General features: G+C 35.1%; 1 protein-coding gene across 5 annotated transcripts in view; it reads right to left on the bottom strand.

Moving 5' to 3' along the window:
• Positions 1-2,364: 2,364 nt before the first annotated feature.
• LOC123561976 (tuberin-like) overlaps positions 2,365-24,500 on the bottom strand; it is a 70,042-nt gene continuing 47,906 nt past the window's right edge. For 3 of the 5 annotated variants that reach the window (XM_053530330.1, XM_053530339.1, XM_053530352.1), the window contains 8 exons: positions 23,737-24,492; positions 20,622-20,708; positions 18,282-18,468; positions 17,344-17,483; positions 16,919-16,997; positions 16,105-16,131; positions 12,766-12,857; positions 2,365-9,879 (listed from right to left, as the gene is read on the bottom strand). In XM_053530330.1, the coding sequence (XP_053386305.1) occupies positions 9,706-9,879; positions 12,766-12,857; positions 16,105-16,131; positions 16,919-16,997; positions 17,344-17,483; positions 18,282-18,468; positions 20,622-20,708; positions 23,737-24,492 (1,542 nt within the window). In that variant the 3' untranslated portion in view covers positions 2,365-9,705. The remainder of the gene's footprint in view (positions 9,880-12,765; positions 12,858-16,104; positions 16,132-16,918; positions 16,998-17,343; positions 17,484-18,281; positions 18,469-20,621; positions 20,709-23,736; positions 24,493-24,500) is intronic. The other 2 variants (XM_053530347.1, XM_053530353.1) reach the window with 1 other exon arrangement.

Genomic DNA, 24,500 nt, shown 5'->3' with positions numbered 1-24,500 from the left:
TATTCCATAACTATTCCTACCTATTTAAAATGGTTTCAATGACGTTTTCGATATGGTCTCAATCAGTAATTAAGTACTATAACGTCACTGTTGCTAACAGGAAAAGAAGACTATATATGAAATGGTGAACTAATTTCAATGCCCCTGAACATTTCGTCGCATAATATTCAAACGTGTATGTAAAGCAGCACTGAAACTTACATTTTGGGTAATCGAATATGTCGTGTGGACCACAATGGACTGTATGTACATAGATAATGTTGTCTGTATATGTAATACCAACTTTAAATAAAATCTGTATCTTGTATTGCTAGGCTCTGTTGGAAATGGCCTAGTGTCTTGTTAGGTCCTTTTCGTTCTTAGTAAAATATTTTTATTCTAATAAGTATTATGAAGATAATGTTCCCAACCAATTTCTTATAGCTTAAAGACTGCAGATGTTGAAATACGGAAAACTTGGCGTTCGATGAAGCTCAGGTAACTTCTCCCACTTTGACTACTTCAAATTTATCAGCTCCTGTAGAAGTTGCTATATTGGATTTGCCTGGGAATCCAATATGACAATTTCTTACTTTTTTCTACCTCAAATTGACAATCAGAAACTCGATGAATACCAATTAACACTAATTAACGCAAATGTGTTTTGAAGCGTCTTTCAATGTATTTAACTCCCATTACATTCCATTGGTGGTGAGGGGGGAGAGGGGGAGGGGGTACTGCATGTTGGAACCTATATAAAACTGTGTCAACATCAACACACTAAGTTACATAGCGCACTCTCCATATTTGCCTTTCCACATTTTTTAAACAAGAGTGTCATGATGACCCTGGATCGCTTACCTGAGTAATATGAGCTACATGTTGCAAATGTCAAACTGATGATAAAATATTAGGACAGTCAGGAGGTCACATTCATGGTCAATGAAATTCAGTTTTACGATTTGTGTTAAAAACTGTGTATGTCATCAAAATTTCAAGGCTGTATCTTAAAAAAAACAAGAAAATAGGTCAGTAGGTCAAGGTCACAGTCAAGTGACATCATATTACTTTGGGTCATCAGGTAATTATAATTAAACAGTCTTGGAAATAGGATCAGATGATTTTTTTAAGTATTTTTCCTATATAACCTATATAACTCACATAATAACTAAGTGACCTCAGGGCAGGGCCTCTTTTAACCCCAGGGGCAAAATCTGAACAATTTTGGTAGAAGACTACTAGACAATGCACCATACCAAATATCAAAAGCCTAGGTCATATAGTTTCAGACAAGAAGATTTTTAAACTTTTTTTCCTATATAAGTCTATGTAAAACTTGGGACCCTTGGGGCGGGGCCACATTTGACCCTAGGAGGATAATTTGAACAATCTTGGTAGAGGCCCACTAGATGATGCTACATACTAAATATCAAAGCCCTAGACCATGTCGTTTTGTACAAGATGATTTTCAAAGTTTTCCCTATATAAGTCTATATAAAATCTGGAAAGTAGATCCCTCGGAAGCACCGAGAGCAAGGCAAATAGTGAAAGTTGCAGACTCGGTTTGATTGAGTCTGTTCATGGGCATTAATGGAAAAAGCAACACTGCCCACACCCCCTAGCACCGGCTTAAGCAGTATTCAATCTTCAAAATCTAAACGAGTTGAAATCAATGATCCCGAAGGACCAGAAATTATAACAACACTGAGATGAAGTCGGGGCGACTTTTTACGGCCGCCAGACAGCACTTAACACCCGCTGTTGTGAAGTAAATAAAATCTGGAAAGTAGATCCCTTGGAAGCACCGAGAACAAGGCAAATAGTGAAAATTGCAGACTCGGTTTGGTTGAGTCTGTTCATGGGCAGTAATGGAAAAAGCAACACTGCCCACGTCCCCTAGCACCGGCTTAAACAGTATTCAGTCTTCAAATCTAAACAAGTTAAAATCAATGATCCCGAACCATGTGACCCCCGGGGCGGGGCCTTATTTGACCCTAGGAAGATAATTTGAATAATTTTGTAAGAGGACCACCAGATGATGCTACACACCAGATATCAAAGCCCTTGGCCCTATAGTTTTGGACAAGATTTTTTAGTTTTTCCTTTCGGTTGCCATGGCAACCAGAGTTCTGCATGGAATTCAATTCTTTGAACAATTTTGAAAGGGGGCCACCCAAGGATCATTCCTGTGAAGTTTGGTGTAATTCTGCCCAGTGGTTTTCAAGATTTTTTTTAGAAATTGTTGACGTACAACGGACATCAAGCGGTCACTTCGTGACAGGTGAGCTAAAAAACCCACAGGTATCGAGACTGCCCTATACTTACTCAATGTTCCAAGTTATAACAAAAGCAAGTGATTTTTAGAATTCATTAAACAACACAGAATACCATTTCGATGATTTATTTTCTTCTTATATGCATTATCACAAAAATGCTTTAAAAGCAGGGTTCATGGTATCCACCATGAAATCATGGAACAGAGTTTACCATTATACACATACAACTCAATAAAATGGTTACATAAGGAAGAACATAACTAACATGATTACCATTGATGTCCTTTTTCCTCTATAAAAGCAATGTATAGAGTAAGGCCTAATTAAAATTACATGCCAATTTAAGTCCACGCTTTTTCCATAGACTTTAAGCATTTCCAAATTATAACATGTTCAAATCTGAGATATCTATTTCTGTAAATTGCAAATCGTTAATACCTACAACACAATGCTACAGTATAAACTTGAAATATATAAACCCACATGGGGCCCACATAGTAGATGGGGACACCCAATGTGTAGCCTTGTTAAATAAAGTCGTTACTTACTTATACCTTAGCATTTAAGTGTTATAAACTTGTAAACTTTTTCATCAAATGGAATGTTAGAAAATCCGATTCTTCTTTACAGATTTACAAACATGTACCCATTTCATGAAAAATACTGAACCTCAAATACAGTAGCAAAATAAATACCATTTTATAAATGCTGATCAAATATATAGCAATTGTAATAGTATTTAATGAAAGTATGTGCAAGTCGATGGGAAAAAATGGTTTTGTGAACTACAGCTGACACATAACTCTACCTGTTTTTGTTTCTTCATTATAGAACACTTATGATTATTTTGACCATCTTATAGAGTAACAGTCCACTTACATGTCATCATTGCCAAGTATTTTAATTAGTTTTGGAGGTAGTAATTTCTATGAACAACTTTGCCCTGCATTTCCCAAGTCCAAAAATGAGGCATAATTTGCCAAAATACAATTGAGAGTTATGGTGAATGCACCTTTCACCATGTTTTATCCACCTCAGTAGCTTGTATAAAGTTTCACTTCAATATCTGCATTCACTTTGGAAAAAGTTACTTGTATACAAAACTTAGACTTATATTTTCTAAGTCCATGGGGATTATCGGACAATATTGTTAAAATTCATGCAAGAGTTATGGAACTTAATGCTGTAACCTTAAATTATTACCTGAAAGATGAGAGAGAAGTATTATCATAGAATCTGCAATGGTTAAAATTTGCACAACCTCAACTAAAAGATTAACGCATATAGCTGGAAATTTTAAAGGGGCATAACTCTAAAATACTGCAGACAGAATTAAGCATCTTGTCACACTAATGCACACTGTCTACAGCAAATTTCAATTGAATATCTTAAATAATGGAGAAGATATTGGACTTTACCCAAAATGTCTAAGTTAAAAGGGGGTATAATTTTGGAAATGCAGGTAGATTTAATCAACTTGTCACACTAATGAACAAGTTTTAACTGAATATCTAAAGTAATGAAGAAGATATTGGAATTCATACAAAAAACTTTAACCAAAAACAAATACGGGGGAAACTGCAATAGCCCTCCCTATTCTTCAAACATTTCAGCTAAAAATGGAAAAATAATCCAATAATTCTCAATTAATAAATATGGTAACTACTATTTATTTCTACAAACACAACACCTCTCTATCTATATAGCACTTGTGTTTGTGTTTGCTTTTTTTTTAATTTTAACTGCATGTCATGTATACTCTTCTACACATATTTAAAACATAAAAATCTAGCAATACTGTGGTCAAGCTATCACTATAAAATTGTTAAGTACCAATAAAGAGTTTTATTTGCACATCACGGAAAAAACAACAAACTTTGTGCAAAATTTGCAGAAATTGTACATAACTTCTCTACAACTGGCACTCTGTTTTATAAATATACAGAATTCATACATCAATAAGCAAAAATATGGTCAAGTAAATGGTCCAGTTCCACATCTGGGCAACACTTAAATAGCACACATATAGCAGGAAAATCCAAAACATGGCCATCATACTTTACTGACAATCACACTACAATGCTTATTACTGTTCAAAATATTCAAATAACAAAAACCTTAACAAACAAAACTTTAAGATATATATATCAAAGTGAAATGCAGTGCAAATAATGCTGGGAAATACTTTTGAAGAAATATTTCTTCACAAGAAAAGGTAACAGTAGAGGTTAAAGGGACTAACCCACATATTTTTGGCAAAAAATAATTTCTCTTAAAAATCCATAAAAGTGACTAGTGGTACAAACTTACTGACATTAGATTTTTGCAAGATATTCTTATAAATAACCAACAAAAGGGCCATGATGGCCCTATATCGCTCACCTGAGTTAAGTTGCTTGCTTGAACAAATTTCTTTGCTAAAGCTTCAAAAACAAGAAAGTAGGTCAATAGGTCATATTCATGGTCACTGAAAGTCAGTTTTAAGATCGGTATGCAAAACTGTAAATGTCATCCAAATTTCAAGGCTGTATCTTAAAAAACAAGAAAGTAGGTCAGTAGGTCAAGGTCACAGTGGGCGACCCTTATCACTTGGGGGTCAGGTAAATATAATTCAACAGGCTAGGAAATATGATCTGATAACTCGTATATCAAATGACCCCTGGAGCGGGGCCTCTTTTCACCCCAGGGGCATAATTTGAACAATCTTGTTAGAGATCAACTAGGCAATGATACATACAAAATATCAAAGGCATAGGCCTTTAACTTTCAGACAAGAAGATTTTCAAAATTTTTACAGAACTTGGGACCCCCAGGGCAGGGCCGCTTTCACCACAGGGGTATAATTTGAACAATTTTGGTAGTAGACCACTAGGCAATGCAACATACCAAATACCCCAGGGCAGGGCCTCTTTCACCACAGAGATATAATTTGAACAATTTTTGTAGTAGACCACTAGGCAATGCAACATACCAAATATCAAAAGCATAGGCTTTGCAGTTTCAGGCAAGAAGATTTATGTCTATGTAAAACTAGGGAACCCCCTGGCAGGGCCTTTTTTCACCCCAGGGAAATAATTTGAACAATCGTGGTAGAGGACCACAAGGCAATGCTACACACCAAATATCAAAAGCCTAGGTCTTGTGGTTTCAGACAGGAAGATTTTAGAAGTTTTTTTCCTATACAAGTCTATATTAACCATGTGACTCTCCTGGGTAGGGCCATATTTCATCCTAGGGGGATCATTTGAACAATCTTGGTAGAGGCCTACCATATGATGCTACATACCAAATATCAAAGCCCTAGGCCCTTTTGTTTTTGACAAGAAGAGTTTTTCCCTATATAAGTCCATTGAAACAATGTGACCCCCAGGGCGAGGCCATATTATATCCTAGGGGGATATTTTGAACAGTCTTTGTAGAGACCCACTAGATGATGCTACATACTAAATATCAAAGCCCTAGGCCTTATGGTTTTGGACAAGAAGATTTTCAAAGTTTTTCCCTATACAAGTCTATATAAACCATGTGACCCCCGGGGCGGGGCCATATTTTACCCTAGCGGGATAATTTGAACAATCTTGGTAGAGGCCCATTAGATGATGCTACATACCAAATATCAAAGCCCTAGGCCTTGTGGTTTTGGACAAGAAAATTTTTGAAGTTTTTTCTTTCATTTGCCATGACAACCAGAGTTCTGCACAGAACTCAAGTCTTAGAACAATATTTAAAGACCATCCAAGGATCATCCCTGTGAAGTTTCATAAAAATTGGCTTGGTCTTTAGTCTTTAAGGAGGAGATGTTGTTTAAAGGAAAGTGTGGACGGACGCCAGACGGTGAGCGATCACAATAGCTCACTTTGAGCCTTTGGCTCAGGTGAGCTAAAAATATTGTAAAGAAGGTGGTAAATCGATGCAATGCTTTTGAAATAATGCAGAAAATTTACATTCTTCTTGTGTTTTTACCACTATCCCTTATTTCACCCACTTTATCATTTTTCAGAGTCATATATACTGTGGGCGAGAAGCTTTAACAAATCAGCAAATTCAAGGTTTTCACTGAGTGCTTAATTTCAAATATTACATGTTTTATTACCACAATCTGAAACACTTGACATTATCTATGCATGTAACAATGACATCTAGCACTTACCAGTAACAAAAATATTCAGCTGAACAATATATAAGTAACAGAAACATTCCAAAACGTAAGATGAGCAACACAAAATCATTTAGTTTTTATCAATGTCAGAATACGTTCTATAATAATGAAAATTTATATTCCCTGAAAATATAAACAAAACTGACAGTTTTAATAAAATATTTGCTGTTTCTGTTCCCCCAGATATATTTATGAAATGTCTAATGCTATTTTAATAAAATTCTATTGAAGATACTGTCCTCTTTTTAAAACAATACCCGGAGGAGTAATTCTTTGACTAGCTTTATATAGTAGTAATAATAGTGAAGAAAATATAAGTACCCTTTTCTTCTTTAAAACATGCCATTTTTTTTTCAGTTATAAATGAGCACAATTCAAATAAGCTATTTACATATATGCATGAAAAAAGGAAGTGAAAAAGCATTAATATTTATAGTCTAAATGCCAATTACAGAATCAATTACAGGCTTAAGCAGTGTGATGGGGCTGGTCAGCCATTCGTAATAACAGAAGAATGTTAATGTGGAATTTAAAGGTGTTTCCATGTAAAAATAATGAACAGAACAAAACATTCTCATCAATAGGATTTGCATCAAAATAAGATTCCTGAAATTTATTTCTTGAAGCTTGAAACTTTTTTTTATTTCAATATAATTATGGCTTTCCAAGATGTTTTCAATTTAAAAGTCTCAATTTACCATCCTGAACATGCTGAAAAGTCTCTGACCTTTTGTACTGACACTTCTTGTATCTAATATTCAGCTCTCATTTACTCATTGTTTGGTATCAATTGGAATTTTATGAGTCTTGCTTCAACAAAATCATTAAATGTGTCATGTAAATAAGAGTCTGGCGTCTCTCACACATAACTGAACCATGTTTAAACTGCAAATAAAAACTGATACCTATATCTGGTTCCTTTTCTGCTTACAAGCAATTACAGTTGTTTTTTTTTGTATGCTACTTGAAAATGTGACCTGGTGTTAAATGAAACTAATCTAAAGGCAAAATTGCTTTTATGAGAATGGGAAGAAATGCCCACTGTGTATAACAAGAAAAGCTATTATTACTAAATGCAGGATTGTCATTTCAATGTAATATAATGGAATAATTTTAAACAAAAATAAAAACATAAACTAAAAATCAATTGATTTTTCATATAAATATAAGAATAACCACATATATTTTGACTAATATTTTATATAGAATATCCGAGATATTCTCATAAAAATATATACAAATACATATTATGTACACTTTTGTTAAATATACTCTTTTAGGAAGAAGAAAATGGTGATCTAAAATTTTTGGCATGAAAAATAATCTGAGAATTGTGTGTTAAAGACTTTACATGCAAGAATTTTTACTGTTTTTTACAAAACACAGTGGTGGCATGATGTTGCCATGACTGATAAGTAGCATAATTGGAACTGCAACCTGTCCCTTCAACATTACAAAAGGTACAAACGACTAATGCTTTAGCCCACTGCACCACAGTGAACTTTTCTAAGTATGAAGATTAATTAAGTTATGCTGACCTAGAACTTGATCCAACTGACCCATATATAATCCCAATCTAGGTTTTTCTATAACCTACCTTTAGACAAAGTTAAATTTCAATACATAAATCCAAACTAAAGGTATTATAGGGAAACTACATTTTGTTCTAATTTCAGTAAACAGTAATCTTGACCTTGGTCCTAGTGACCTCATATTCAATCCCAAACTTTGTCTCTATGCAAGCTTCCTATTTACTAAGTTTCATTGCAATAGGTCACTCCTAACCCAGAGATTGATGCCATCTGCATGCATACACATCCATCCTACGGCTTCTGCTTTTGTACTAACCATTTTGTTTCAAAACTTTGTTAACAATCTGGCCCATTGTAGATATCTTACAAAGTTATTCATTACACTTTACAACAGTTATGTAAAGACTACCCGTTATTACTTTTTAATCTTATAAAAAAATCAAAAACAAATACTTCAAAGATCTTACATCAATACCAAATATTGGATTCAATTACTAAAAAAGGTTTTCTCATAAAAAATACATAAACGTAGCTATTTTTAAAGATATAGATGAATGAACATGCATCAAAAAAGAGTTTTTATAGAAATTTTCTATTTTAATGAATTTGCATAACAAAGTGTCACGAGACAGTGATCAAGCTATACTGGAGGTGAAACAGAAATGAGATCTTTGTGATTAAACGACACAACTGAAAGTTACATCAATTTTCCTATATATTTAACAATGGAAACAAATGAGGAATTGTTGTAGACACTGGTTTTAGTAAAACTTGTTCTTTCAATGATCAAAAGTGATTAGCTAAGAATTGGAGTTCACACATGAGCAAAAATTAAATATATATATAAAACAAACATTTTCACAACACAATAACACTGATGTACTGACTGTAGCACTCATTAACAAAACAACACAGAAATTAAAACACTCCAGGAGTACTACTTCTACTAACATTTCTAAAGGTGGTCACTAATATATCTGCTTTGCAGAACTACATACAGTTAGTGCATGTTACATAATTTCCAGGTTTTGATTAAGTTTGCTAAAAGACTACTTTTCCCTTTATAAAAGAAAACACCAACATTTCCAAGTAACAGCTATTCCTTTTTCAGTTCAATATACTTAACATTCTGTCTCCTATAGATTTACACATTCTCAATCAGTAAAAGAGATAAATCTTTTTCATATTACCTAGAATATCCAGTTTTAGTAGACTTCTACTCACAAATATCACAAAGTTGAACAATTTTATTCACTAATTTCCTTTTAACACAATCTGTAAATTGCTTTTATGCTTTCTGGCCACACTGATATTAAAATCAGATACCACATTCAACGAACAGATAACATTTAAAGGGGAACACCGCCAGATTTGTGAAAAAAAAATCAAAATTGAGAAAACAACACATTGTTCAAAATTGAAAGTAAACAGTAAGAATTTAATCAGTGAATTTTAGGCAATGTGTACATAATGAGGCACTTGTGTATCACACAAAATATGTAGTTAGCTATCTGCTGTATTTGTCACAGAATAAAAATGCGATGTAAAACAGTAGAAAGTTACCTACAAATCACCAGTTACTCAAAAGCATACCCACTACAACTTTGTTGATTACAGTATCTTTCATACACTGTTCTATGTTTAAATTTCAACAATAGATATTCATCTGGATGTATTCCCCTTTAAAATGAAGCAATGTGAACTGTAGGGTTACAATAAATAAATTTTTCTTCTTGGAAGGACATATATTTTCTGTAGTTCACACAAATTGTGTAAAGTCCTCCATTGTTTTTGTAGAATTCTGTGTACTGCCAGAAGAATTGTCTGCAATAATTGTTTTCATTCTACGTATTTTACGCAGCCTCTCTAACCAGTTATTGGCAAATGGATCTTGCGGCTGTGATGCCTGTCTTTGAAGGACCATAGATGCCAACTGAAATAAAACACATTAAAATCAAATGTTCTTTTCTGTATTTTATGTCATATACATCAATGAAATAAAATTCAAAGTGATCTCTATGTATCAAATTTACGCCGAGATACGCCGCTCCAAACCACACAACACGGTTTCAGTATACATTGGACGGCGCCAAGCTTTAATGAATCGTTTCATTTTACACTGCACGAACTCATGTTGCGTTAAACGTCTTCACACTGGACTGCAGGGCATCAAGTTTTTAAACACTGCTCTTAATTACATAAAGCAGTTTCAATATGCATTAGACGGCGTCAAGTTGTAATAAACCATTTCATTTTACACTGCACATACTCATGTTGTGTTAAAGGGCTTTGAGCTGCATAGTATCATGTTTTGTTGGATGATTTCATATTACGGTGCATCACAACACGTTTTTCAATGCATCATTCCATGTTTATATGGATGGAATGAAGTTTTGTATTAAATGGTTTTCAAAATACAATGTGTTGAATGCAAATATATTGGACGGGCTGGAGTTTTAGACTAGACGACGTTGAAATGCACTGCACTGACTGACTTGTTTATGAATGGATTGTATATTTACTAATTTTGGCGGTTACCGCCGCCCATACATGGTCACTTAGTCAGTTTTAAGTTTGGTGTACAAAACTGTACATGTCATCCAAATTTCAAGGCTGTATCTTAAAAAAACAAGGAGTAGGTCAGTAGGTCAAGGTCACAGTCAAGTGACCCCTAATTGCTTGGGGTCATCAGGTAAGTATAATTAAATAGTCAAGGAAATATGAACTGATAATTTTTGAAGTTTTAATATTCCTATATACTTCATATAACAAGTGATCCCCAGGGTGGGGCCTCTTTTCACCCCAGGGGCATAATTTGAACAATCTTGTTAGAGATCCACTATGCAATGCTACATACCAAATATCAAAGGCCTAGGCCTTGCAGTTTCAGGCAAGAAAATTTAAGAAGTTTTTTCTTATATAAGTCTATGTAAAACTAAAGACCCCACCCCGGGGCAGGGCCTCTTTTCACTCCAGGGTTATAATTTGAACAATTTTGGTAGAGGACCATAAGGCAATGCTACAAACCAAATATCGAAGGCTTAGGTCATGTGGTTTTAGATAAGATTTTAAAAATATTTTCCTATATAAGTCTACGTAAAACTTGTGACCCCCGTGGCAGGACCTCTTTTCATCCCAGGGGCACAATTTGAACAATCTTCATAGAGGACCATTAGATGATGACACATGCTAAATATCAAGGCTCTACGCCTTGTGGTTTTGGACAAAAAGATTTTTAAAGTTTTTCCTTTCGGTTGCCATGGCAACCAGAGTTCTGCATAGAATTCAATTCTTTGAACAATTTTGAAAGGGGGCCACCCAAGGATCATTCCTGTGAAATTTGGTGTAATTCTGCCAAGTGGTTTTCAAGAAGAAGATTTTTTTAGAAAATGTTGACGGATGCACGACACACACCGCACGACGGACATTGAGCGGTCACAAAAGCTCACCATGTGCCTTTGGCTCAGGTGAGCTAAAGATATTCTCCAAGGCCATGAAGACATTTAGGGTCGGGCCAGAGTCGGGATACCGGCCGGAAACAATTTTTTTATGCCTAACTACCAATTTTGTACGTCTTAAGTTTATCTATTGGACATAGATGGGATTTAAGGGTGGGTCAGTAAGTAAGTACAATTAAAGGGATACTAAGGTAATTCTTCAGATTTATTTATTCTATTTTACTAAATAATTTAAAAGACACAGAATGAGTCTGTCTTGTCAAATTAAATCTTGCTGTAGTTGCTATGAGTGTAACTGAAGTTGTGAAAAAAATATGACAAACTGTCCAACCAAGATAATTATAGCAATGGATTACCAGCTTCAAACCCTTGGATAGGTTTCTCCTTAACTGAGGACAATCTGTCTTATGCTATTCCTCCTGAATCTCTGATACATTTGAGGAATTTATCAGTTACTTGCAGAAAACAGGTTAAGGACACGTCACGGCTGAGATAGTTTAGCATTATTACAATACACAACCGGCATTGAAATTGTGTTTCCAATACATGTGCTCATTAGATAAATCCTCAATATCTATGTGAAAATAAGGGATGTGTTTTGTATGACTGCTACACTGTGAGTTGCTCTAATTACTGACAAATGACTGAAACAATAGGAATTCGTACGAGAGATGGATAGACAAAACGACAGTGAGGTAACAATATATTCTTTTATTGTTTTAATGTATGAGTTGTAAGCTATAATAAAGAATACCCATTTTATGAAAATCAAACTGGAAGTTAGAAAAAAAAAAAATTGGGTCATGAGTCATCATATACCTGTCAAAATTTGTCATAAGTTTTCACGAGCTGTCAAAATTATTTTTATCTCTCTATTCTGCAAATGCATTGTTTTTGAAAGTATCTTGGACGGATATTGTAGTGGGTAACTTACTTTACATTCCAGATTAATATTTGTGCTTGAAATTGCTTTGTTGAGCTCACCGACGTCACAGATGAATGTCTATTGTTTTAGTTTATTGTCTGTGATAAAGGTACCAAATCTCAATATTAAGATATATGAATTGTTCCTTTCTGGTAGACAAAGGAAACTATTTAGCTGAATCATAATATAACGTTTTTGGAAAGAACTGAATATTCTTTGGTTTTTTGTTATTCACCGGAAATTCAAAAAGTGACATCACCTTAATATTGGTACAAAATCTACAAAAGGTGGACAGGTTAACTGACATATATAACTTGAACACTGTCGAAAAGCAGCATTAACCCCAAACAAACCTGCTTTCATTTAAAACAGAGAAAAGCAAAAAATTAATGGCTAACAGCAGGTCACAAACTAGCTATAAAGTAGTACAACTTACATTACAATGTATAGCTATCTGCCGGACTAGACCGGCGAGGTTTGTATCAGAGATCACCTTCGTATCTGTATGGCCAAGTATATCTGCAATATCTGTAAAACAAAAATACTTTAACATCTCATAAATCAATCATTCTGTTGACATCTAAAATTTCTAACTTTTATATTTAAATACTTACAAATGTATGGGTGATTAATTTCGAAGATTCTGTGGTTGTGTCAATAAAAAAAAAAATAATCTCAAAGAACAATTAAAATACCCATTTAGTTTATCTGCAAAGTCTAGAAAATGGCTACAGCCTAATCCATATAATTTAATGCCAGTGATAATTTCACAGTGATTATTCATATATTTGTTTTTTGCTTTAAGTTATTATAAAGTAAAAAAAGACATGTAAAGTGATTTATACAGAATATCTCGTGCAAATTTGGCAGAAAATTTACCATCTTTCCTAGCATATAATCATCATTGTTCAGAAAATGAACTTTTGATAAAGATACTAGTATTTGTTTTGCTGAATTAGTTTGACTATAAGTAAGCCTTCCCTTTAATGGAAATTGTTGGTAACTGTACAAGCAAAGCTCTGAACATTTTTACAAGTAAGATGCATTAAGAAACAAACAGAAAAGAAGTATAAGATTCTAAGTAAAAACTTCTGAAAAAAAGACTGATGAATATGGACCTTCAACAAATAAATGCAGAAGTATTAAGTGCTTTTAGCCTGCTGTCAGCAAGTGGTTTTGCCTATGCAACCAGTGCAGACCATGATCAGCCTGCACATCTGTTTGCTCAGTCAGTAAATTTTCATTGAACATCCTTTCAAATAATAAGTGGTACTGCCCAAATTGAATGATGGACCAGTCCATTTTAGATATTTATAAGGGTAAAGGTTAAATGCCTTTAGGGGCATTATTTCAAGAACAGGAGAGCACAAGGGTAGAACCATCAATGTTCAATAAGCCTGCTAGATGGCTTCCGCATAAGAACTCTATATCCCAGGCAAAGTTTTGAACCTACAACACTGAGGAACAAGTGATTTAACCATCTGACCGCAGTGGCCCCTCTCAATTATAGTAAATCTTGGCAAAGTTGACTGAGAGGTAATTAATTTGCCCCTTGCAAGTATCAAAGTAATAACCATCACACTCTAGCCTGAAGCTCATCAATATTCTTCTGTAAAGAACATTAATGTTCCATAAATCATTACCTACCATAAAGTCAGGTATTTTCTAAATCTAAATAAAGTTTTTTATTGTAGAATTCAAACTGGTTCATTTTACAGAATATTTGCAATATAGAGTCAATACAGGGCCATTTTTAACAATCATTATTTTTTAAAATATGGCCAGGTAGCAAGTTTTCATCCCTCATGAATGTTTTGATTTACTGATTTACATGCTGGGTGTAGTGGTATATAACGAAAATAAAATTGTCATTACACAAACAGATTGAACATTCCAAAACAGAAGTCGAAGTTCTGTGTTATAGCCAATTCACACTGAACCAAAACTCATTTCACAAGTCCAAACCAATGCCATTTTCTTTTCAGCATAAGCTAGGACTGATATTTGATTCAACTCGCTGGGCGAAAATGTATAAATTGACCAATTTGCAGACTAACCAATTTCTCATCTTCTCAGAGCAATTTCGGTAACTCAACTTGGATTTTAATTTGTACACTTTTTGTTTCAATTTCTATTTACTTTTCCATTCAGGTTTGCATGTATGTAAAATGGCTCAAAATTGACTCTAACTATTTTGGCTCAGCTTTGGTCTGAGTGTGTGTGAAATGACCTTCAGAGTACAACAGATTCACCAATACCAGGAGTAAGATGTACATTAGTGCTAATGCTTGAAGAAAGTAAAAATAACAGCAACGAGCAACTATTAAACTGTGGGTGGTCAGGTATTACAAAATATGTGAGTTGATCAAATTAATCTGAAAATCTAATCTAATAAACCTTAAGCCTACTGGCAGAAAGTGATTCTGCCTTTGTGACCACTGCAGACCAAGATCAGACCACATTCATGCAGGATGTTCATGATCTGCATTGTTAGCTATTCAGTCAGTAAATTTTTAGTAACATCACATTTGAATGATTAAAGGTACTGCCCAAATTCAGTGACAGATCAGTCCATTTTAGAAATTTAGCAGGGTAAAGGTTAAGAAGCCAAATGAATTTCAACCAATAAACAGGGAGCAAACAGGTCCAGTCCCCTAAAAGTTTGTTTAAAACCTGTCAAAATCTAACTATATGCATGTCTACTACAGAGCAAACTAGATATTTGTTTTATGTTCCATCATTAATTATTACATTCATATATCTTTTCACCAAATTATATAGTTCCTACAAGCATGTCCAAGCTGGTTTATAAAGTCACATCAATTTCTTCACATGTTTCAGAGTAATTATTTTCTGTATTTCTTTAATTAGGCTTAATAAACATGCAAAAAAATACACTACACACAGACAAGATGACTGACAACACAAAATAATATTCCTAGTGTACAATATAAATAAAGGAGATAAAACTTTTTTAACACTTCTGACACTGCTAACTTAATTATAGGTTATGAGATTATCTCTACTTAAAAACAATGTCAACATTTATTTTTAACTCCAGTTCATGTGTGTGGGGAAGTGTGTGTTTGTATGGAGGGGGGTGTAACAAATTATTTTTGAAAGCCACTACATTGTAACCAGTGCTTCTGGATTTATTAACCTGTATTGACCAGTAATATCATACTGCCTTCAGTTAATCATCACAGAAAACAAGCCTACACGTGAATTAAAATAAACTTTCTGACTGAAAGACATGTTCTCTATCTATCAAGATAAACAGGCAATCATCCAGTATATGCTGGCTTCAAGTATATGCATTGGCCCGTAATGTGAAATAAAAACTATGACCATATTGCAAGAAGACTGACTGAGATATTTGAGCCACGCCATGGGAAAACCAACATAGTGGGTTTGCGACCAGCATGTATACAGACCAGCCTGCGCATCCGCGCAGGCTGGTCAGGATCCATGCTGTTTGCTAATGGTTTCTCTAATTGCAATAGGCTTTGAAAGCGAACAGCATGGATCCTGACCAGACTGCGCGGATGCTGGTCGCAAACCCACTATGTTGGTTTTCTCATGGCACGGCTCATTTAATATTTCTAGAATCAAGAGATATACAAATACAGCATAAATGTTATAAAATATGCCGTTTGGTTTTATACACTGGTGATTTCCAATTACTGGGTAACATACAAATTATCTAGCTTTTATGAACAAACACATAGCTACAGGACTCCAAGTATTCCAAACAGGAAAACAAGTTAAATGATACCTGCAGTAACCTGATCCTGGAACGGCACTACAACAAAGAAAGTTATCACAGCATGAAAATCTCTTACAATTATCAAAATGACGTGTGTAGTTCCTTCCTCCTCATTTACTTCACTAAATTATCAAAATCTGTTAGTTTTTCATTTCCATCTCATCAACTCTTTCATCTCAAATTAAATTAAATGTTTGCTTTCTTATCTTTTGGTATGTGTTTGTTTGTTTTGGGCTCAGCCATTTTGGTTATGTAATGGCAGGCAGTTAATCTGACCAGTGTTCTTGGATTCTGTACCAGTACAAACCTATTCTCCACAAGTAACTGCCAACTTCCCCATATAAATCAGAGGTGGAAGAAAAATTATTTCAGACACAATGTCTTTTATTAAATTGTTACGGAGAACATTATGCCTCGCCTAAGGATCGGACTCACAATCAAGCAATCGGAAGATCAGCACTCTCTCTATTGAGCTAAGAGGGCGGGCTCTTGATACATACTTAATGCCCTATATATCAGTATTTAAGTCATGTAAAGGCGGTAACTTCACTTATCATGTGCTTCTGGATTTAGAACCAGCAATGACATTTTTTCGAAAGTAAATAACAATGTCCCCAACGATGGTAAATGACTGCCCTGTTGTAAACTTCATATAAAATCCTAAAACTCAATACTCGCATGCACTCCAACAAACAAATTCTTTTACTTGCTATTTTTTGTTAAAATAAGCATTTGAAATTTTGTGTTATAAACTAAGAAGCATGTAACCATTATCTGTAACAACCAGCATGCATACATAGAAGTACAAACACTTCAAACATACCTTCTTTAGCCTGCAGTGTAACAGCATTACTCCCATAGTCCAATGGTTTTATCACAATGTTAACATAGTTAAACTGGCCCTAGCAATAAAGTATATCAATGTTACCATGACAATTTTGAAAATGCATCAGCATTTGAATTAACGTATCGCCTTTAACAGAAAGAGTAAAGGATATTTCTTGTTAAATTTAGGTTCTTTGACATCACTGGTAAATAATTGCTAAATCTCTTAAATGTTCTTTCCTGGTCTAGCCAAATTTTCCTTTTTTTTTCCTTACAATTCTTCAACAGGAACAAATCCGAAATTTCGTCTCAATATATGAAAATACTAGTATTTCAGAAATATGGGAAATCTCTCAAAATATAAGAATATACAGGTACAGAGCTGAGAGTGGGACGGCCTGATTACTGTATTAGTGCACCAACCTTGATAACTCCGATCTTATAATCTTCACCACTGTCATTATAGACAACAGTCACATAGTCATTGCCAATATGTAGCTTCTTGGCATTGCAGTTAGGGTCTGACTCTCTGTTTGGCATCAATGTAGCTATGTGGAATATCACTGAAATAAAAGATTTAATTGTAAATGAAAGTCTCTTAAATTTTAAACATGTTCCTAATAGTAACAAATCTATTTACACAATATTCACTTCATGAATGAACATTTCTAAACAATTTTTATTTATCAAATGATTTAATATTATTATTTGGCAGTTGTATTGGCCAAATGCTGAGGGCTAATACAACTGCCAGAGGACCAATAAATAAAGCCAGAATGAAACCACTTGATTAATGATAATTTCATTATTAAGCTTCATACTGGCCCTCTCAATTTAACCAATCAAAATTCTTGTCTTTCTCATATTGGCCCTCATTTTTTCATACTGGCTCAATTTGTTTCATACCATAGGCACAATATATCTATTATGTCCAACACTGCATAGCTACAAATGCAAACTCCTAATTTCCAATCTGATCACAATGATCTATCCCTTAAATGGATGGGTGGGCATAAACAATATCAATGAGTACAAAAAATCTTTACTTTCAGAAAAGAAATAACTGCAGTCTTAATTGCATGTAATAAACTGTTAACCCTTATCATGCTGGACAGGACTGATTCTGTCTTTGCGACCAGAGCAGATCAAGATCAGCCTGCACATCCGTTTTATGGTCTGCACTGTTCGCCATTCAGTCAGTATTTTTTTGGTTTGCACCCCTTTTAACAGTTAATGGGACTGTCCAAATTGAAAGATGGACAAGTTCATTATAGAAATTCAGCAGGGTAAGGGTTAAAAATCACAGCATAACATATAGCAAGAAATAATACATTGAAGAACGAAAGAGAAAAAGAACATACACTGTGTTGATTCATCCTGCCATCCATACGAGAATTCTCCATCATTTCCCTTAGTATCGAGACCACCTAGATACACACGCTGTGGATTACAATCCTTCAAACGAAACAGAGTACCAAGGGACTGGATAAACATCATGTATCGATCACTGCCGTATAGGTTAGACAAAATGGCTTTTTCATCTTTTGCCTACATGTATGTAATATTTGCCATTAAAACATATAGCAAACAGAAGTTTTTTTTACACCAAACAATAAAATCCATATAAAAACTATATTTTTATATCAAAAAGGGATTTTTTACTAATATTTGTTTGTTTTGGGTTTAATGCCGTTTTTCAACAGTATTTCAGTCATGTAACGGCGGGCAGTTAACCTAACCAGTGTTCCTGGATTCTGTACCAGTACAAACCTGTTCTCCGCAAGTAACTGCCAACTTCCCCAAATATCAGAGGTGGAATTCCAATGATTTCAGTTTTACTAATATTGAACTAGAAAATGCTTTTGTAAAAAAGCGCATGTCTCCCCCAATGCAAAGTCCTATAGGCAAGAAGTCAATAGGGGTCAGGAGCGAAAGTCAAAGAGACACTGATGGTTGGCTGCAATAGGGATCATCTACTTGGCATGTCCAGTCATCCCGCTAAATTTCAACACTCTTGGCCTAGTGGTTCTCAAGTCACTGTTCAGGCTCCTGTGACCTTGACCTTTGATCAAGTGACCTCAAAATAAATAGGGGTATCTACTCTTCATGTCCAATCATCCTATTAAGTTTCAACATTGTAGGTCAAGTTGTTCTCAAGTTATTTCCAAAAAATGATTTTACATGAACAGGCCACTTTGACCTTGACCTTTAATAGACTGACCCCAAAATCAATAGTGGTCATCTACTCTGCATGTTCAATCATCCTATGAAGTTTCAACATTCTGGGTCAAGTGGTTCTCAAGTTATTGATCGGAACTGGTTATCAATGTTCAGGCCCCTGTGACCCTGACCTTTAACGGAGTGAGCCCAAAAACAATAAGGGTCATTTACTCTGCATGAACAATCATCCTATGAAGTTTCAACATTCTGGGTAGAGAGGTTCTCAAGTTATTGATTGGAAATGGTTTTCCAAGTTCAGGCCCCTGTGACCTTGATTTTTAACAGAGTGACCCTAAAATCGTTAGGGGTTATCTACTCTGCATGACCAATCATCCTATGAAGTTTCATCATTCTGGGTCAAGTGGTTCTCAAGTTACTGACCAGAAATGGTTTTCAATGTCCGGGCCCCTGTGACCTTGACCTTTAACAGAGTGACCCCAACATCATAAGGGGTCATCTACTCTGCATGACCAATCATCCTATTAAGTTTCAACATTCTGGGTCAAGTGGTTCTCAAGTTACTGACCGGAAATGGTTTTCAATGTTCAGGCCCCTGTGACCTTGACCTTTAACGGAATGACCCAAAAATCAACAGGGGTCATCTACTTTGCATGTACAATCATCCTATGAAGTTTCAACATTCTGGGTCAAGTGGTTCTCTAGTTATTGATCGGAAATGGTTTTCAATGTTCAGGCCCCTGTGACCTTGACCTTTGACGGAGTGACCCCAAAATCAATAGGGGTCATCTACTCTTCATGCTCAATCATCCTATGAAGTTTCAACATTCTGGGTCAAGTGGTTCTCGAGTTATTGATCGGAAATGGTTTTCAATGTTCAGGCCCCTGTGACCTTGACCTTTGACGGAGTGACCCCAAAATCAATAGGGGTCATCTACGCTTCATGACCAATCATCCTATGAAGTTTCAACATTCTGGGTCAAGTGGTTCTCTAGTTATTGATCGGAAATGGTTTCCAATGTTCAGGCCCCTGTGACCTTGACCTTTGACGGAGTGCCCCAAAAACAATAGGGGTTGTCTACTCCAGCAGCCCTACAACCCTATAAAGTTTGAAGGTTCTGGGTCAAATGGTTCTCCAGTTATTGCTCGGAAATGAAGTGTGACGTACGGAAGGACAGGGCAAAAACGAGACATAATTATTAAAATTCATACTGGAATAAAGAAAATGCAAGTAAAACAACTTAATTAGTGTTGCAATAACATGCTTTAACTAGAGCTATCCCCGAAGGTACAAAAAAATACGCATTTATTACTTATTCACTATCAACTATTACAATCTACTGTTATCCTGTGGCAAATTTTTGTATGTTCAATTTTGGCTATTTTGGTGGAGATTAAGGCCAATTAACACCGAAGTCCAAAATTTCCAAGTGTTTAGTATTTCATTCATTACAAACTATTTTGCAAGTAATTCAACAATCCATTATACATCAAAATAATGGTCATGTTTATTAATAACTGACCTGATTACGGCCGACATATATGATCCCAATCTTGTGTGTCTCGTACGGATAGATGTGGTCTAACATCTTTATGGCACGTTCTGTAGTCTGAAAGTTTAAATGATATTTTTAACAATGAAAGAAATAAAACATGCAGTTACTTTTGACATTTTTATCTTTCTTCTTCTTTTTTTTTTTTGGTGGGGGTGGGCGGCAAGGTTTAACATCACACCAATACAATTATAGGTCATATGGCGACTTTCCGGCTTTTGATGGTGGTACCCCTCTGTGCCTTATTTCATCAAAAGTGGGTGGTAGAACCAATGACCTTCCATAAGCCCTCACATGAAATTTGACATTATACAATTTATCAACAAAAGCATGTTTAAAACATAGGTATAACTTGTTTCCACAAAAAAAACATGCTTATATTCAGTTTCTAAAATGAAACAGAACTCTTTAAATGACTACTAGTACATGTGCAAGCTGAAGTTTTACAATGTACTGGCATTTCTGTATGGTATTTTTTATTTGTAAATCTTTTATTTTCACTGCATCAAGATTTTAACATTATACATATAGGCAATAATCACAGAAATTCATGATACATTGCTTGTTATATTGAAGATCATTTAATTTCGTGAGCATAAAATATTGTGGTTTTGACTAATATGGCTACTTACATGGAACCATGAATTAGTGAATTTTAATATTTCAAAATAAAATTAATAAGAATTTTATTTGTTTGTTGTAATACGTGTATAAATTTTCAATTTTATGAACTGACGTTACCACAAAATCTACAAAACTCAGACCCGCAAGTATTCAGGGGTCAAATTTAACAATATTTCCTACTAGCTAAAGTTAGCTAGTGGCTTTTTTGTTCACTAGCTAAAAACAAAAGATACTAGCTAAAATTAAACACGGGTAAAGGTAAATGTAAATTTTATTTACCGTCGCTTTGTGAAACAATTAATTTAAGCTCTTTAGAGCTTTTGAGCGACCCTATTTAAGAACAATTAAAACCAATTATACCTTACCCCCAGCAATTTGCTGGTACCCATTTACAGCTGGGTCGACTGAGGCAATCATGATAAAGTGCCTTGCCCAAGGACACACCGCAAAGGGAGAAGCCAGGATTTGAACCAGGGGCCTTCATCTCCGTAGGAAAGCGTCTTAGCCCTCTCAACAAATGCGTCCACATTTTAAAGAAATGGCAGCCGACACAATGCAAAGTATTTCTTAAATACTACAGTTGGAATTCCAAAATAGCGATCTATTTTTAGTTACAAAAATTTAGCAAGCTGATCATCCTTATCATTTCAATATTCTTTTCTAGGAACCATATTTGGGTTACTAAATTATTCTAAAATCATAACGCTAACAAATCCTTCAACGTTCAATAAATATAAGATGTTTTGATACGCTAATTGTAAACAGAGTCTATAATAACCTTAGATGAACTGTCACTGTTGATTGATTTCAAGGTCGACATTAATTTCTCTCTGCCATTTTTTTTACTGTTTTGACATCAGGCTAATTATAGTTACTAAATTTTAAGAACCAATCAGAGTCCTCGATACCAAAAAACGTCATTTACTGCTCAACGTATCTGTCCGCGTATTCCGAAATGATTTACACTGGAAACAGTTATGTCATACACCTATTTGAAATTTTTTTATGACTGTGATCGGATCAGATTCAAATGGAACTATATTTGGAACTTTAATTATTGGACAGTCATATTTTTCTTTAGGAATATTACATTTGCCTGGCATTTCACTGACTTTTTCAGGCCACTAGCTATTCTAAATTTCCGCTGGCTTTTAGCGAGTATGCGTGTCTAAATTTGAACCCTGGTATTAGGGACTTCACAATACCTCTTTGTCTAATCTTGATTAAAAAGAAAGGTGAACCTTACTGAATTAAACCAAATCACTTTAATTAAGGTCTCTCCTCGGAATTTAATAAGAGGGCTATGATGGCCCTATATCGCTCACCTGAGTTTAGTTGCTTGCTTGAACATATTACTTTTCTAAAGCTTCAGAAACAGAAGACTAGTTGCAGGGATCGAATTTAACTTTTTTTCCACTAGCAAATTTTTGTTAGTGCCAAATTTTTCCACTAGCAATTATTTAAAAGCTGTTTACGTGCTAAATTTACTAAGTTGTTTTGTTGTTGTTTGTTTCATATAAAAGTTCACGGTCCGGACAGGCTGGGGACTTTCTAGTTTTGAAAGTTCGAAATGAACCAAAGTATCAATGATACTTTGGACTTTTGACTGGACGTTGAAGTTTTAAGTTTTTCTCAGGTCACTGCCCCTAGTGTTGCTAGCATTTTCGATCTCCGCGGGCCTTTTTGCGTGAAGAAACATGTTATTTTCCTCTCCATTTCCGCAGAACTTTGCAAATTACAAACCAAAATGGAAACAAATATTGCCTAGACGCTTTTTTAGATATCCAATAATTACTTTTGTATAAAGCGACAAGCGTCTACAAGCAGTCACGTGATTATTGTAAAATAAAGTCCCAAAGAAGTTTTTAAAGAGAAAAGGACAGTTTGAGCGAATTCCCCGATTTTCCAATGTAATCGCGAAAATATTCGAGTGCCATGATTTTCTACTCGCATTTTTTATTCTTACTCGAACTTTGCGTGTTAGCTACCGCTAAATTCGATCCCTGTAGTTGAGTAGGTCATGGTAAAGATTATCCAAGATAACTACTGAAATCTGTTAAAAATTAAACAGGTGGTGCAAATTTCTTTGCTTTAAAACAAGAAAGTAGGTCAGTAGGTCAAGGTTAATAATTATTATATTAAATGATGCTACATACCAAATATCAAAGCCCTAGGACCTGTGGTTTTGGACAAGAAGATTTTTTAAAGTTTTTCCTTTCAGTTGCCATGGCAACCAGAATTCTGTATGGAATTCAATTCTTTGAATAATTTTATAAGAAGACCATCCAAGAAACATCCCTGTGAAACTTCATCAAAATTGGTCTGGTGGTTTAGGAGGAAATGTTGTTAAAAGGAAAGTGTGGACAGACAGACGATGGCCAGTGAGCGATCACAATAGCTCACCCAGTGCACAAAGTGAGCTAAAACAAATCAACTTAAAGGAATAAAGACAGCCACTTACACCATTGTTAGGTAACAGTAATGGTACGTCATTGACTTGTACTTGGCCGCTGTGATAAAGCTGTAAGAATACAAAACTGGGACTAACTCCCACTCTTGATGTGTCACTAGTACCACTACTCTTAGATCTCGGAGGACCAGGATCAGGATGGCCGCTACTGGGCTGTGTAACTGATATTGTAAATCCCCTCTGTCTCATAATGTGGGAAGGCAACTCTCCAACTTCATCAAAAGTTGAAGATGCTTCAGAGCTTGCCGGTGAGGGACTTAATTGTCTAGTGAGCATACTGGTATATTCTTTTGGCACACTTGCACTTATTTCCTTTTCAAGTTCAAGTTTTGCAGTCTGAGGGACTTTGTGTCTCAAATCCCTTTCTTCAGCAGTTTTAGATGCACTTGATCTTGAAACACTTGCACCATCAGTTTTATCACTGAATTCAAATTTCACAACCTTTCCACTACTTCCATTCTCTTTCACTTCTTTGTTATCACTTTTGGCACTTTCTGGTGGTTGGGAAGATAATTTACCACTAGCATCACTTTTGTCAGAGTCTGATGACTTTGGAAAACTTTTTTGTCTGTCCAGTTTTGCTACAGGTCCGAACTGGACTACATCAGAGATACTGTCCCTTGGGGATAGGGTATCCGAGCTTCCACTCATAATAGACGGTGAAGAATTTGATCTTCGGAGAGAGCCTGGTGAGATATCATGGTTCTTGGCACTGTCTGCAGAGGGTATCTGCAGTGCGTCTGAAACCTGATGAA

Source organism: Mercenaria mercenaria, chromosome 2 (assembly GCF_021730395.1).
Source record: "Mercenaria mercenaria strain notata chromosome 2, MADL_Memer_1, whole genome shotgun sequence".
Lineage (NCBI taxonomy): Eukaryota > Metazoa > Mollusca > Bivalvia > Venerida > Veneridae > Mercenaria > Mercenaria mercenaria.
The sequence above is the reverse complement of the archived record's forward strand: the minus strand, read 5'-3'. Positions and strand labels throughout refer to the sequence as shown.